Source organism: Nothoprocta perdicaria, unplaced genomic scaffold, assembly GCF_003342845.1.
Source record: "Nothoprocta perdicaria isolate Ctin4 unplaced genomic scaffold, notPer1 scaffold_32, whole genome shotgun sequence".
Classification (NCBI taxonomy): domain Eukaryota; kingdom Metazoa; phylum Chordata; class Aves; order Tinamiformes; family Tinamidae; genus Nothoprocta; species Nothoprocta perdicaria.
In genome coordinates, this window is record NW_020455555.1 from 3,348,991 (window position 1) to 3,366,194 (window position 17,204).

General features: G+C 39.2%; 1 protein-coding gene across 1 annotated transcript in view; it reads left to right on the forward strand.

Moving 5' to 3' along the window:
- The window catches only part of BICC1 (BicC family RNA binding protein 1), a 51,344-nt gene extending 44,449 nt beyond the window's left edge, over nt 1-6,895 (forward strand). Inside the window, exons 18-20 of the mRNA XM_026043031.1 lie at nt 1,207-1,367; nt 3,418-3,517; nt 4,892-6,895. Of these exons, the coding sequence (XP_025898816.1) occupies nt 1,207-1,367; nt 3,418-3,517; nt 4,892-5,022 (392 nt within the window). The 3' untranslated portion in view covers nt 5,023-6,895. The remainder of the gene's footprint in view (nt 1-1,206; nt 1,368-3,417; nt 3,518-4,891) is intronic.
- Nucleotides 6,896-17,204: the final 10,309 nt, after the last annotated feature.

Consider the following 17,204-nt stretch of genomic DNA (forward strand, 5'->3'; position numbering starts at 1 on the left):
GACTCCAGCATCTGATGAAGTCGTAATTTGTTGACGTTGAATTTGAAAGCATTATTTACTTTATGGTAATCAAAATAAAACCTTCCATATGTTTGTCAGTGGGTAGAACGTGTTTTGAATCACTTATTTCTGTGGATGCAGGTTGTAAATATTATAGTTCTTTTTAACAGAGATTATAACTCACAAATCTATTTTTTACATCATTTCAATTACTTGAAAATAATTTAAAGTTGCTGAAAACTTAAATTCCCCTTTCTAGAAAGGGGAAAAAGATGGAGAAGTAAATATTTGTCCATATAAATGTGTCACTATTGTGAGGAAGGATATTTTGTGGCTTTTTTATTTTTTATTGCATTTTTCTTATCAAAGTGAATAAAATCTAAATCCCAGATTAACTCCAAAATAAACATATAGTTGGACATTTTAAAGGATATAGCTTCACTTAGAGGAAATATTCATGGTTGGTATATTTGTAATTTTTATACTTTAAAAAAAGCACACTGGCTCAGCTATGAATGTCTGTCTATGGTATTCCCATAGTGTTCATAGTGCAAGGGAGATAAGATCCCAAATTCTTCTAATACTTCATGCACAGAAAATAAACATAGCTTAGTCACTTGTGAAAAGCTGTGCTCCTGCCATCCTCTCAGGAGTCTATAATAAAGATTACAGCACAAGTGTCCAAGGCCACCTTCATTCTATGCAACTGAGCACTGTTGTGTCTTCTGCAAGCCCCTCATGCATTCACTGTCCTCTTTGCTGTGCTTGTAGCTAGTGAGGGAGAGCCCCATCCACACAAATTCCTGATGTGTTTGCTAGGGAAAAACAGGCACCAGTTAGGCTGTGGTAGGATGCTTCCTTAAGTAATGGCTGGAGAAGAGGGAGGACAAAACAGGAGGGAGCAGCAGTGCAGCCTTGCAGGCCCTTTCTGCATGGAGTTCAAGGTCCTGCATTATAGCTGCATGAAAGGTTGTGTAATATGACTTAATTGCTTAAAAAAGTATATCCAAACATCTTTTTATTAAGCAAAGACTGAAACTTAAGCAAAAGATTCACTTTGTTCATTATTTCAGACCAGTGAAAGGAATTTTTTAAGTAACAAGTATTTTGAAGTTTTATGTACTGTGGTAACTTAATGATTTAATGTAATATAACATTGATGTGATTACCCTGATTGAAAATTCAAGTGCACTTTCCTCCTTTCAGCTGAACACTATCTCAGCAGCAGTAATTACATGGACTGCATTTCCTCGCTGACGGGCAGCAATGGCTGTAGTCTGAACAGTTTGTTTAAGGGATCTGACCTGCCTGAGCTGTTCAGCAAACTCGGTTTGGGCAAATACACAGATGTATTCCAACAGCAAGAGGTCAGTATTCATTTAAGAGATATTTCTGTGTTCATAGTGTGTTTTGCTTGTGGTGATGGTTCTGCTTCTGGAACAAAACCACCAAGTCTGTTAGCAGCAAGATTTTCATGAGCTATTCTGTCAAATCTATGTAAATATATAGAAGGGACCTTTAGAGATCATCTCTTCTGAACCATACCTTGTGAATTCCTGGATTGCCATTCTAGAAATGTGTACTTTTTTCCTGAAGCTTTGTTTAATTTTCTAAGTACACATCAATTATTTCATTCAAGGAAATCTAAGCCTCAGGGCTTCTGTTTGTGGGATAGCTAGACCTTAGGTTTTGGTCAAGTTCATTAGAAGGTGTGGAAGAATAGTCTGCTTCCCGGATGTACGTTTCCTCCAGGTTCAGTGCTCAGGTGTACACATGTTCATTCCATCTCTCCTCCCTTCCATGCCTTTATGTTTGCCAATGGACTAGACTTCTGACCCATTCCCAATGAGGAGTCGGTCATCTGTGGGAGGTCCCCCATTCCACCTCCTCACTGCCTACATTTGTATCTGTTCAGTCCAAGCAGCAGTAGTTCATATCCCTAAAATACTACACAATAGAAGTGGCTTCTGTTGAGTCATCGGCAGGTCTTCCAAAGTGTCCAGCTGCTCCTGGATCTGGTGTGTGTTCAACCAGGTTTCCTTGGCTTTCTCATCACACTGTTTAGTGCTCTGGAGCAATGTGTTATTTCTGTGTGGGACGGCATGAAAATGGTTAGAAAGTGGCCACACCTGAGCTGGGGACTGCTGTGGGAAGCCAAGTGCTGGCAGCTGTGGAGCGGGTTAGCCTGGAACTGGCCTTGCTGGGGCAGGTTAATACTCGTCTGGGTGAAAAGATCCAGCTGTGGCTCCAGCAGGGCTGTGCGCAGTCCCTCAGCTCCATCTGCCTCGTGCTCCCTGCCTGTTTGTAATGCTCGTGTTATCTGGCTATTAGGCCTTTCCTGTTATCTTAGCCACCCACTGCGTCTAAGAAAGTAGCAGTTGTGCTGGTTTTGAGCATTAAGCACAGTTGTTGTTTGAAAGTCTTGTTAGAGTTCTCTGTATGCATGTCCACTTGATTGAAATAGATAATACAGCATGTGTATGTTCAGTTAAATTGAAGGTTTTGGCATGCTTACTCTGTCAGCCTTTAGCTGAAACACAAGCACATTTATTTCAAGATGGTAACACAGCCTGTGCCACTTGAAGCTCAAGGAAATGGGCTCTACCCTCATTCCTTATTCCTCTCATTGCCACTGGGGCAAGATGGACAAACAGCCCTGCAAGGGTTAAGTTCACATCCTGTTGTGCTGTTTAATGCAAGAGATTCAAGTATTGAGATGCACTCTTCATAGGTCATTTGTGATAGCTCATTGTGGTCTCTTCACTCTGCTAGTAGCATTGCGTGTTTTTAATTTCTCTTTTTGTACTGACCTTCTTGACTTTTGTATTTTCTGTCTCCCTGGTGCCCTGATTTTAATTTTTGTACTTTGAGAATGAAGTGTGATGAACTAAGCTGCTTGGCCAGAGTAACATAATTTTCCACTATGTTTCCTTGAACTGCACTAGGAACCAAAAAAAAAAAAAACCACAAAAAGAAAAAACATTACGAAAACTTCAGTGTTTTGTGACTTGGTCAATGCTTTAATTAAATATATCACCAGTAGGTGAGCAAATATCTTCTGCTAACTTACTGCAATTTGAAGCATGTACCATATCTACAGACATATCTATCTCTCTGCTTCCCAATTACCTAGCAGTGATTGTGGTAAATACTCTATCTCTAGAGTCACAGTTAAATCTGATTAGTTAATCTTCTGTACTTTTCTTTCTTTTCCTATTTTTCTTTATCTGGAATATAGCGTGGCAAACTGAAGCTGTGTGCACTTAGCAGTCAGTGGAAGGCAATGACTGCCACTTACGTACAAAGGATAGGCTGATAGAGTAGCTGCAGAAAGAAGAGACTGTCCTGCCTCACATTTATGGCTTAATCGCTCTGGAGAGCAATTGTGTATAAACTTCCTATTTCTTTTTACTCTAGATTGATCTGCAGACATTCCTTACTCTTACTGATCAAGATTTGAAAGAGCTAGGAATTACCACTTTTGGTGCCAGAAGAAAAATGCTGCTTGCAATCTCAGGTAAATATAAATAAATTCAGGTCAGTGCTTGTTAATTTTAAGCAAACGATGTTTATTCTCTCCTCACTTGAATTGCAAGTTTACAATTGACAAAGGGATTTGGGTAAGAATCTATTTCACAAATCATATTGGCTTGCCCTTCATTGCAGACCCCTTTTGGAGCTTTGACCTTTAGAGAGGTTTTACACTGCAAACACTGTACCCTGCCGTAAAGCTGAAACTTGCTGGAAAGTGTTTGTTTCACAGAAGATTATAGATTTGGCCTTTTTTGTCCCCAAACCCCAGGTTGTACAAGTTGTGAGGTTTCAGACTCAGCAGAAGTCTGAATGGCACAACATGCTGCAAAGAGCTGTCTTTTTCAGGCTTTTGGTTCCTTTTAACTTTATTGTGTAACAAAACAGTTGTACTGGCTGTAAAAACTGCCAGGGTTCTTTTCCCAAGATTTTTTTTTTCTCTCTCTGAGTTTGTCTAGGTTTGAATGAAACAGCTAACTCGTAGCTGACCTTTTTTTCCAGCCATCTATAAGTTAAAATTTTGTTTTGTATCCTGCTTGTAGAAGAATAAAGGCCAGATAAGGTTTTTCACAATGTACTACAGTATATGTAGCTAAATAGGGCTTTCTCTAACTGTGATAAATGGCAAAAGACAGTACATTTACGAGTACTCTGTCTTGGCAATGAATCTATGCTGGAGGAACAGTTTTCTTCAGATCTTTCATGGAACATGAGTTTTTTTTTCTCTAGGGTGCCTCTCTCTTGCTGATGTTACTTGTGAATATTTTTATGTATTTTAAATGATGGCATAAGGAAGATGAGCACTATACTTAGTTAATAGCATTCATGAAAATGTGTAATCTTTGTGATTCATATCCATCATCAAGTTTGTTCAGAAGAGTGGAAAAGTGGGGAAAGGAAAAATATTTTGGATGAGCATTTGTACAGACTTAAAATGTGGATTTGAATAAGAAGTGAGCATCTCTTAAAAAGAATCTGTATTAAAATACTGCTTCTGTGTTGTATTTAAAACAATACTTGAAAAATGATTTAGATATGTATAGATACATATGAGTTTGCAGCCAGAGCCTTCCTTCAGAAGGAAATTGCAGCTTGCTTAGTGTTCCAGCAATCTGATTTAACTCAGCATACAAAGTCTCCTGCACAGCATCTCAGTGCAGATTAAGAATTGCCCCAAATAGAAGCTTACTTCCCCATTAGGCTGTATCAAGTCTTATCCTTGCACTATCCTAATGATGTGTTACGTATTGAACAAGTACCTTGCTAGATGCTTTCAGCTCATACTGTTCTGTGTCTAAACAACACTTGTCTTGAATAATTTCTGTTGAGTGTCGTCTTTTTTTTCCTGTGGCCTTTCCAGAACTGAATAAAAACCGAAGAAAGCTCTTTGACCCATCAAACCTACGTGCCTCGTTCCTGGAAGGTGGAGCTAGTGGAAGGCTGCCACGCCAGTACCACGCGGACATTGCTAGCGTCAGCGGTCGCTGGTAGCAGTAAGTGGTGCCTCGCTCAGCTGCAAAGATGGACATGGCCACCCTGTGGACAGCTGTCCCTGCACAACCACCCTCTGCACTTTGGGAGTCTGGGTATCAAGGACCAAAGCGTTTTTGTCTGCACAATACTGTGCCAAAAAAAAAAAAGAGGAAACACATTTTGCTGTTGTCTTTCAAAACACCAAATGTGGGTTATGTTTTACTCATGTAGATTGGACAGAATTTGCAATAATAATAATAATATAGGGATCTTTGTTTAGTATTTTATTACCTATAACTATAATGTATGCACTGAATTTTTACTTTGTTGAATGAAGGAAGAATGAAAAGCTGGGATGCCAGAGAGCATAGATTTTTTTGGTTTTATCAAGATGGATTTTTCTGGTACTGCTTAAGATAATTATTGAGGTCTTTCTGCACTTTACATGTTCTGATTTCTTGTCCTGTGGAAATTTACTTCTTTCATTTCTGTATCAATTGCTATATTGGCACTAATCAAAACATTTCAGATGTTCCTGCTTTAGGTCACATCTCACTATAATGGTACTAGAAGTTGATTCTTATGCGTTCCTGTGCAGATTTCTTCTGTCTCTCTTTCTTTCTTTCTCTCTGTTTCCCCGGTAGTTATCTGGAAAGATTGTTCCAAAATCAAACCACTTAGTAGTGGACCAATGCTATTATGCTCCTGAGCAGTCTAGAGCTGCTTGCAATGAAAATAATTCACTGTAACAGATGCAATGAAAGACCAAAATGGACCTTGCAATATTAACCCTTTGCAGTCATCATATTTAACTGCTGCCTGTAATGCTAAAACTGTTTTTAATGGTTGTCTTGGAGCAAAGGGCTATTTTTAGTATCCTTCCACTAAAGGACACTTATTTATATCAGACTTTTATTTTTAGATTCTATACACCTACAATACATAACAGATTAACTGATCTACTGCAGATTTTTGGTAGAGAAAGAAAGGCATTCATCAAACTAGAGCTGTGGGCTGTCAGTTTGATTAAACAGAAAACTAATCTAATTTGACAAGACAGCACTGTTGCCATTTAATAAATGACGTATGTTACTTACCTGACTATGCATGCAGCAATTAAGCAACCTACAGAAATAGGTGTGATAGCATCTGTTTTGTTCAATTTAGATTTGCAATTGTCAGCTGCAAAACTCTTGAGATGAACTATTTCTGAAACAAGTTATGTTCAACAGAAAGAGTCCATATTATAAGTGGATAGAGAAACTATTGCATTCCTATACTGTGAAAGTCCAAAAAAAAATTGGCAATACTATTCCTCTGTCCTTATGGATTATTTTTTTGTTATGGGTTTATGAAGGGTTCTCATTATAATGAAGGAATTCATGAAGTGCCTCTTTCTGCAATGCAATATGAAGTTTCCAAACATTAATTTTTTTGAAAATCATTCCCATAGGAACTATTGTTAATTACCTCTACTGTAATGTATTTATGCTCAGTGTATTAGCCTTTTGAGATGGACATAAACCACTGTCAAGTGCTCTTAAAAGAAGGCATTAGAATAACATTTACAGTAGTTGGTTTTTATGCAAAAATGGGTGAGAAACAGTTTTGACACTTTTCCATGGATAATTCTTTTAAGGTGAGAAAGCAAAATGATGTATAGAAATATTTGAACACAAAAAGGGAATTTAAAGAAGCTATTACTTGAGGGCATAGATGATCAAGTGATAATAAAATGCCTTGTGGTTAGCAAGAACAGACTGCTCAGTACTCAAGTCAGCCATATTTACTTAATGGTGTGTAGCTGGGTGCCTTCCACTGTAGGTAAAGTCGCAGTTAACTTGCTCTGCTTTTAAAATTGTACTACAAATTAGAATGGATAAGTCTTCCACACAGTGGTTCACAGCAAAATTAACTCTGCTTAAATGCCAAAAGTCCATATCCACATATCTATGAGAACTGTGGTGTGTGTCACGGGCAAGAGCAACTTCATGCAAACCCTTGTGGAAGCCACAACTTCTAATTCTGGAAGTATTTACACTTGTGCTTACTTCTAAGCATATAAATAGCTCCATTGTCATGGACTACTTGTATGCTTAGGGATGACCTGTCATCTCAGTGTTTGCATTCTCAAGACCAGTGTTGGAAAATGGAATTGTATGCAAGTGCATTAATTTTATAAAATATTTTTAATGGAATAAATATTTAGCAACACTTTGTACAGGATTTTCTGCAACCCCTTGCTGCTTTTGCCTGAACTTAAAAGCATCCAAAAAAATTTTACACTCTTAGATTTTTAGATTTTCATAAGTACATGGTATGTATGTAGACAGTACTATACTTGGAACAGAAGTTATTACAGTATTAAGTTCATGTGGTCTTTTGCTGAGCAGTGCTTAAATCATCTACACAAGAGTGAAGAATTTCCCATTAACAACGTTATTTTCAATAGGGCTTCACACAGAAAAAACACACTGGAAAAAAATTTCTCACTTATTTTGATTCCACAAAGGGAATATGACAGTACAACGTACCGTATTGTTAGTGTTATATTATGCACAAATATTTGACTTGCTACATAAAAATGTTAGTTTTAAATCTGTGCCTTAATAGTGACCAGTTATCTGTAAATATAGAGCAGATACAGATTGTATTTTTGTGGGTTGTGTCCTTTTAGTGATTTTTTTAAATAAAAGATGGAATTAAAGCAGTAAAAATGGGAATTTTCAAAACTAATCAATGTTACATAAAATAAATTTATATAACTTCCTTGTATTCCGATTGGCTAATGAAGTGTTTTTATTTAGACCCCCATTCCAGGGATGCTTGCTTATTAATAAAATATCAAAACCAGTATTTCACATAATTGCAACATGTTTCTTTCCCTTGCTAGTTCTTTTTGTGTTTTTTTTTACTGTTCTTTTTGCATCCCATGCAGTGCTTTTGTCTGGCTATTAAGGGACAATGCCTTTTTCTAGCGATGTATCTCAAGACAGCAGTATGAAAGGAATTAACTCATGTCAGAGCTGATTCATATCAGGTTGAATGGCTTGGCAGGTAAGAGTTTGGTTCTTTCTTTGCTCTTCCCTTTTTTTAGGACACCGTAAAATTTGGTTAGTGCAACAGTTGCAAGTTATGTTTCCTAATGATGACTGTACTGGTGCTTTTGGTGCAGAAGAGACAGAATTCAATTCCTGAAAATCAGTAGGGATTCTTTATTGGGATACTGGCCATGCAATCAGTAAAATCTAGGGAGAGCCTTTCAAACTGGTATTGCAAGACTAATGTTCTATCAGTCTGGTCTGTTTGTTTGGCATGCAGTGATGTAAGCTTAATAGTATTTGCATTAGGTACATCTAGGCGATCTGTTCCAGCCTCATATATTTTCCTTGTTAATTAATATATCTCTACAGCTCTATACTTATTTGAATTATAGCTCGCTGACCTTTAAAACTCTAATCTTGTGAATGCCTCCTAGGAATTGCAAAAGCTGTGGGAACGGAGCTCGGGGAAGATGACAATTCACCAGTCTTTGCTGTTAAGGACGACTAGAGGGTGAGCGCTAACTCGTGAGTCACTGGCGTGAAGGAAAGGGAAATTGTGTAGACCAGAGGAGCTGCAAATTGCACAGCTCCTCAGTGCCTGAGCAGTGCAGGGACATGGAACAGCAGCTTTCTCTGCAGAAATACTTCCAGAAATACTGCCTTGATTGGGCCACCTATGTGGCATCAGTCAAGCAAGTGGTAAAAAAGGGTGTAGTGGTGCCAAAAGGGAAGGGCAGGAGTGGTGATGGAGCAGCAGGGCTGCTTTGCTGTGAGCGTGGCAGCTTTCCCTGGCAGCTGATGTGACTGGTGGTGAACAGGTTGCTCTACGTTGAGGTTTTGCTGCCTTGATGGTGCATCTCACTCTGCTGCCGGTCAGAGTAGAAAGCGTAGTGGTTTGTGGCGTGAAGAGGATATACAAAGAGATGTTGCCAGTGTGTGTGTGTGTGTGTGTGTGTGTGTGTGAAGAGACTGGTCCTTCAAGTATGAAGCTTAAGAGTGGGACACCAGTCCTCAATGCTCGTTCCCCACACCAAGCAAATATTTGGTGAAGCAGACTACTAGTTTTCCAAAGCACTGGAGAACGTGGTTATGGAAGGTGTGTAAGTGCTGTTGCACTGGTCAGGAAAAGTGCAAAATGTAATGATATTCAGGAACTGTGAACCATAAAATAAGCTATCTGTTTCTAGACAAATCTGGGCACCGTTGGAATTACAGTTTCTCCTCTTACCCTTGAAGAAACTGCTGGCTTTGCTTTACAGACTTCTGAGCAATAGAAAGGAGAGGTCTGGCTTTTATTTGAAGTTACTGCAGAGTTCTTGAGGACTTTAGATGATGGGAAGATCAATGCCCTATTCTTGTGATATGCGTGATTAGTATCAATATTTTCTATAACTGCTTCAGAAGCAAATGGAAAGGTGCCTCTACGAAATGCTTGGATGAGTTGAAAAATACATGAACCCTTTGAATTGGGGATAACTGAGACAGGGCTTTGCTGTAACCTGAAATGCACAAAGAACTGGAACAATTGAATTTGGGAAGTGATAATCTTGGTGGATGGAGGTGGAGCTGCACAGAAGGGTCTTGCAGAGCTGCATCACTATCAAGTGAGATATTAAGTGATGGTCTCTGCTGCTGTGAGTGGAACTTGTTGTTCTGGTGCAAATGCTGCGTTGAGCAAAATGGAAGAGTTAAAGGATAAACAGCCGGAGTCCAATCCCTGCTCTTCCTTCCAGACTTCATCCTTCCACCCTACCGTACTCCCGTGCTATGTTGGTGGTTTCCCCTCCTCAACCTGCTGACCCCTGAGCGATGGTGTCTACAGCCCCATCCCAGGGCAGGTAGCTTAGCACTGCCCTTGCCCAGAGGGTTTCTCACAGAGGAGTAACTTCCTCTGTGGTGCTGTGAAAATGTCAGGAAGGAGGCAGGGGTTTAAAGGAAATTTAATAGGAAATTCGTAGGATGGAACTATGCTCCCTGTCAAGACTAGTACTGCCATCAGGAGCTATGCTTGAGTGTACAATAACAGAGCAATATATAAGAGGAGACATTTTCTGAAAATGAGCTTTTATGCTTGTCCTTCCTTTATCAAGACTTTTTTCCAGTAACACCCTTGTAAGTTATCCTGTTGTCTTGCATTTGAGACTTGCATTTCCTTGTGTGCTTCCCCTTGGCAGGCTTTAGCCTTTAAATGCTGATCAACTCTGAAGGCATCATGTATTGGGTGTTCTCTACCCTGTCTTGTTTTCCATTTTATATGCCTTATTTAGAAAAGTACGGATTGGAAAATATTAAAAACCTGATTAAGTTTTTCTGTGTAGTGTTTTGAACCATTAGCCTTTGTGTTGTTGCGCTTTTCATAAGCTAATGTTTGTCTACCTGCCATCAAAGTGGTAGATGATAGGACTTGACCTGAAAATTTTCATGGCATTGTTTATTAATTTTGCAAGTCTAGAACACTGGTCTGCGGGGTGGCCTTTATTTTCCATTCAGTTTGTGTTATATTTCTTTTTTCAGACATCATTTTTTAAAAGAGATTTATAACTAATACTCTAGTTCTTTATTGTAATGCTTTGTTGCTAATCAGTCTTTCAGGGCACATACAAGAGGAAGAATACGTTGCTTCAACAAGCATTGAGCTAGCTGATCACGATGAGAATATTACAAAAAATGTTGGATATAAAAGCAACAGTAAATCATTGCATATAAGCCTCAAAACACGTTACAGGGAGGAAGAACCTCTGAATACCTGGAATGGAAAGCTAGCATAAACTGTTTGTATAGTGTGCATGCTGGTAGAAGATGCATTTCAAGTGAGAAATGAGGGAATGGGGATCCGTAGCATGGGAGCTTAATTTCAGGTACTCCCTCCTACCCTATCTGCCAAACTGCTCGACTTGCCTCACGCACCAGTTGCACCAACTTTGTGCTCTGTTTTGCCCTCACAAGGGGACGGTATTTATGTCCTCCTGGATTTCCAGTCAAGGCTGCAGACCCAGGTCTGGCTTCATGGTACTGCATTGTCTACTACCCTAAGTATTTCTTGGAAATCAGGGAGGGAACTCGACAGATGGGAAGGATAAGAGCAAATGCTGATCAAGTTTTAGACTAGTTGTCTCTTGTTTTGCTCTGGGCACAGCTGAGTGCTGCTGTAATTAACCCCAAGTTGCATCAACAAAGAGGAATGACCATGAGACCTCAGATTCACAAAGAAACTTTCTATTAAAAAGTCATGGTTGATGGTTGTAAAGATGAGACATAGCAATAGCAGCCTTTGAGAAACCCTGCTTAAGAGTAATTGTTTATCTCTGTATGTTTCTTATCTTCAGGGCATTGCAGCAATAACGGATTTTAGAACTTTTGGAAGAGCAAGAAATGTTATCCCCTCACTACATCTGTATGGACAGCTAATGTGCTTATTGGTTTTGATGGGAAGATTTGCACAGGCATTCCAGGAACTGAGCCTTGTTTTCTTGTTCCCTAGTCCAGTGGATCTTTTTCCTATAACTTTGTTTTGTAGGTTATGTCACGAGAACCCACTAATAGTCTGTAATCAGAAGTTTATGCTTTTGATATAAATTTACTGTATTTTTCTTTTGGCTTAAGATACCACTTGGTATGCTAATTTCTAGATTAGTTTTCAGATAGAAAAGAGGCTTTTTCCGGACACTTCAGGTCAGAATATGGGGTTTTTTTCCTACATTAGGGATATACAAAAGTTTCTCTAATATTTCACATGTTTTCATAGAGACAACAAAGCATATTTGATATGAGAAAGTGAAGTAGAACAGTCATGTTTAGCAACTTTGAATGTTGATACAGCTCTAAAGGGATGGTTCTAAATTAGATGTATTTTTTTCACTTAAAGTGAAATTATTAAAGCACAGATTCAAATGCTTAGAAAATAATCTACTATTAACAAAGTTCAGCAAAGTAATCATAAGCAATCAAGTTATAAGCAAAAAGAACCAACACACTTCTTTTCAGCAAAAAGCAAGTCTTTGACCTTGAAGAAAAAAATATACGTTTCTGCAAACTCTTAAAGTATTTTAAAATACTCCCCAAAATACTCTCTGCAATTCTTGGCATTATGCCTAAGTATATTGTGTATGCATTTGTTATTCCTTGTACTGCTTGGAATATCTTAGACTCTCATTACGTCTCTGAATTTCTTCTGACATTGAAGTTAAACAGTGCAGATCTCAGTTATGTAGCGAAATAAAGACTTTATTATTGTTGTGATGATGCAGAAACTTATACCCTTGTCAAAGCATCATCCAGTGTCAAGTTTCTTCATTCTTCTAAGGTCGAAAATTTGGGCGATATTTGCTCTGCTGAGAGATGCATAACGACTCCAGATGTCTGACCAAAATATGAGGAAAGATGAATACATCGTGATGGAAACTGCTTATGCCAAACTGTGTTGCAATTTCATGGAGACTAACAGATGGAAAAAGTAAAGCATGACAACAAAACCCAATTATGTAATGAATTTTGTTATTTCTAACAATGTGTAATAAATGTCTTAAGTAGTAATGTTACCATGAATATAATAACTCTAGAAACATGAAGTGATACGGATATTACCAACAGTTTTTTCATAATTACAACCACATAATTTGGCATCTACAAAGGACAGGAGTTTTCTAGAGGTCTGAAAATGTGTGGTGATCAATTATGTCTCCAAAATGAAAACCATTCTAGGAACATACACTCATGCTGTGTATGAACAATATAGGAAAGCAGTACAAAATATAAGGTTTTGGGGGCATTATAAGAAATCTTGAATTTTTAACAAAGATGGAAGACTGATTTCATTTTCTGATGCCAGTTTGTGTCTCATCGTATGTAACACATGAATGTCTAAAGAAAAACAAGGTGGAAAACAGTACATGATTTCCCTTTTAAAGGAAAATTCAAATACAGCAAAATATTCAAAAAGTTTTCATCTAGCAAAATCTTTCCATTTTACAGAACAGCCATTCTTGGTTTCTCAAGACAAAGTACTTATTTTCATGCCTAATCTCATTTCTGTGAGCTTTCTGTGTAGTTGCCTCATATATGGGACCAAAGTTATCCTTACTCTGAAACAACTGGAACATGCCATTACTGTGTCACTGAAATGGACATTTCTAGTATTGAAAACGGTGAATCTTTTGAAAAATAACTTTTATGTAGCCCAACATCTAGAAGACATTACAAACCCTTCTAACATGATGAAGTGAGGCCAAATTATGGACAGTTTTGAGCCTTGGTTGGAAACTGGACAGGAGACAACTAGCTAACTTGTCCCTGGAGCCAATAGATATTTCTGTGCAACTCTATCAAAATTCTCTTTGTGCAAGCAATGTTTCTGCTTCCACCAAAGCAGTGACAATTCCAGCCAGCTCAAGAGATTTGTTACGAAGAAAGGCTCTTCCTGAGTATGCCTCTAACGTGGATTTGTCTTCCATCTCTACTGAAAGTGAATGCAGAAGCTCTAATGTTGATTCACTGCTTGCTTTCCAGCATACTTCCTGCTGGACTCTAAGTGCTAGAACGGGCTTTACAAAAAAATAGTTTCATGAGCTTTTTCTTTTGCACAAGAATGTTATTGATTTCTTTGCCTAGAAGTGATTAACATGGACAATATCCAGAACTTCAAGTGTGGACGAGATTTTTGAAGGTTTGATTTTTTTTTAAGGGATGTAAAAGTCATGACTGATGATTAGAAATAACATTTTTTGGCACTGCTGACTTTCTTGGCTGCTGCTGTCTGCTCACCTCTCCTAGATCTTGGCTCTCCTATGCTTGGCTCGAGTTTCCACTCTTTTTTCGTGAGCAGGCAAGGTTCAGACAAATATAACTGGGAAGTTTTGAATCTTTTTAAATCTTCAAGCAGAGTTGTCTCTTCGTTGATGTGGATGTGCAGGGCAGTGAAGGTACAGGTGTTGATGGTGACCATTAGCTGGTGTGAGAAATGAATGTTATAAGCACAACATAAACTGCATGTTGTGATGGTGAGGCCAGTTTAAATAAGGGGCATAATTTCTTGAGCTAGGGGGGGGTTGAATGAAAAATAAGCTAAGGAAACATTAAATTATGTGCTTGGTTCAGAAAGATTTTTTTAATATACATTGATGAAAAGGAACATCTGACCTTTTGTGCTGTGTCTTTGCTACAGTTTAAAAATTTGGTTATGTGAAGGGATTCCTCAGGGCACATCCTGCAAATGATAGTAAATATATAATGATTCACAGAGGAGGATTTCTTCAAGTCCACCCCCTTCCTCTTTATTATTAATTATTAGAGTACAACGGCACAATTCTTCCATGTTTTTTGTCTGAAATATTTCTTCTGAGGCCAATGCATCCCTCATCTGCCCCAGTGTACTAACACATGGGCTTTTTTTCTTTTCTGGAGCTGCTGTAGAAAAGATAATGAAATCCTGAAAAAAAATCTCTAATTCATCACACTATAAACATGTCAGGAGATGAGAAAACCTCTGGATTCAATAGATCTGACGGTCCACTGAAAAAATGAAAAAACAAAAGCTTTGAAAGGCTCACTCTGCCCCATCCTTATCTAATGAATTTGGAAGTTTAAAGATATTTAATGTTTGGTTCTGTTTGCCTAGTCACTTCTTTTTTTTTTTTTTTTTTTTTTTTTTAGTATGCTATTTGTTTTAAATAGTGGCATTAAATCCTCTATGGGGATGCATTTGAATTAACAGTTGAAGTCCACACTAGAAGAGTGTGGACTAGCAGTTGAGCAGAGGAGGGGCTTTGTGACGTTAGTGTACTTGGGTTTTAAGTGAAGTAAGTTTGTTTTTCTGCAGACCTGTGTATGTGTGAATACAAAACCAAGCATGTTATGACAGACTATCACCGGAGACACTCTGTCCACCTCACTTCCCAAAAATATATTTCAGTGAATTCAGTGTTTTATCTCTAAGCTTTTTTAAATTATTTAACCTAATTGAGAAATTTTTCCAACCCCAAAATTTGGCAGGGGACAAATGAATTTTTAATGGTTCCTGCAGGGAAATCATTTTCCAGTAAACACTCTGATGTGTTTTCATGTGCTATTCAACATGGGAGGTGCATGGAAATCTCTCAAAAGATGTTGAAAGCTTTCTCGCTTGACCTCAAACTCTTCACCAGGTCAGCTTTGCTTTCGCTTAAGCACGGCAGGGTTTGAGCACAGAAAGTCCAAGATGCAGCAATGGTCCCTTCCTCCTGCCTGCTATCATCTTGCATACAACATTTCTGGAATCCAGGTTGCTAAATATTGAGAAAAGGAACTTGGAGATGAGAAACTTGTGCTCCATGATGGACAGGCTCTAGAGCAGGCTGTGTTTCAGGCTCAAGCATGGGGGGAAAAAAAGGAAAAAAATAGTGACAAATACTTGTATAAGGGTGTATTTTTTCCTTTTGAAGCAGTCCCAGCTTTCGTTCTATAGTTAATAATTCTTTCAGCACCATGTATTTTTAGCTCCACTACATCATATCACCATGTTACATACTAAATGAGAAGTTGGATGCTCATAAATGGGCATAAACCCCTGGAAAGCTGTGTGGAAGAACTGCCTCGACGGGCCCCAGAGGCAGAAGCTTTTACAGTCCTTTGCCACCTGGTCCTAGGTGGCCTGGTCCTGATAGATGGAGAAAGGCCTGGGGAGTTCTCAATTTGAAAAGGAAAATTCATATGTTTGTAAATATATACATTACACATACATATACAATAAAAAAAGGTGTTTGAAAATGTTTCTTTGAAGAAAAACCACACAAGCCTCCCTCTAGTTTCCACAAGGGGAGCTTGTGGGGCCTGAGGGCTGCCTGCCCTGGCTGAGATGGGGGCACCTGCGCTGTGGGGAACCCCAATCTGGCCAGGGTGGGGGGAGAGGGTTCCTTTGTGGTGAGGCTGGGGCCTCGTCAGCTCTCAAGGAGGTGCAGGTGGGATGGGGTGGAGCAGGGACACAGGGACATCGCGCACACCTGGGGCCCTCTGCAGCCCCAATGGCGGTCAAGGCTGGGGCTGCGCTGGGCCTGAGCTCTGCCCTGCTCCTGGGGCCACAAAAACGACCCTAAGAGCCCTAAGGTGGCTGCTCTGGCTTCACAGAGGAACCTTTCCACCACATCCATGCTAGAGGAGCTTCCTGATGCTGGCCCCACAGCAGCCTCGTGTGTCCCTGCTGCTCCTCGGAAGGTGAGTGCCCCTCTCTCTAACTTTCTGGATTGACTTCAGGGCTTTACAGCGTGCTCTTCATGGGAGGATGTGAGAGTAAACAGTTTCTCACTAATTTGCTTTAAAAAACAAACACACACAAAGACTGAAGGCTTTGTAAGAGTTGTTGCTCCGCGGTGTTGCTGGTTAAGGAACGCTGCTGGATTGGGAGGGAGGTGGTTTGCGAGTCCCCGGAGCGGCAGCAGGGTGCCCGCACCCCAGGCCCTTCTCCGGGCCGAGGGCAGGGGAACAGCTCAGCTGTTGCCCTGCTCGCTTTTCAACCGAGCAGAGGAAACTGGAGCTTCTCTTGTCGTGTGGTTGTTGCTTTGATAAATAATTCTCGATGGGGTTTGTGGAATTGCCATAAATTCTGCTTCAATTTTGTGTTTGATGGTATGGTTTTGGTAACTGCAGGGAGGAAGGGAGAAAGCTTGGGTTGGGGGGGGGGGGGAAAGGCTGGTGTGTAATTTCTGTAAATGTTGTAGATTAACTTAAGTAATTTTAGCATAAGGGACTTTTTTGAGGAGTTACGGTGATTTGATCATGATGGTGTTTCTGTGAACGTGTGTGTGTATGTATTTTTTTGATTAACACTAATCTGAAACATGACCCTGGAAAATGAAGATCTTAATGCATCTTGTGTCTCTTCTGCTAAAGCTTAATGTAGATTAAGTGTTTTGGCAAAGCCTTGTTGCAAGAATTAATTTTTCTTCTTTTAAGAATGGAAAGATATTTCTGCTTACATCTATGATTGTAGCGTTCTAATACAATTTTCTGCAATTTTCTCTAGTTTTATTTGTTTTGTTTTGAACTGGAAGATTAGAAAACATCTTGCCCTTAAAGATCTTGAAATTGTAGAGAGGATCTTTATAGTAAATGAGAAATACCTTTTTTTTTTTTTTTTTTTTTTTTTTTCTCTCCTCAAGCAATGGAGGAGCAGGGTAAAACTCCTGC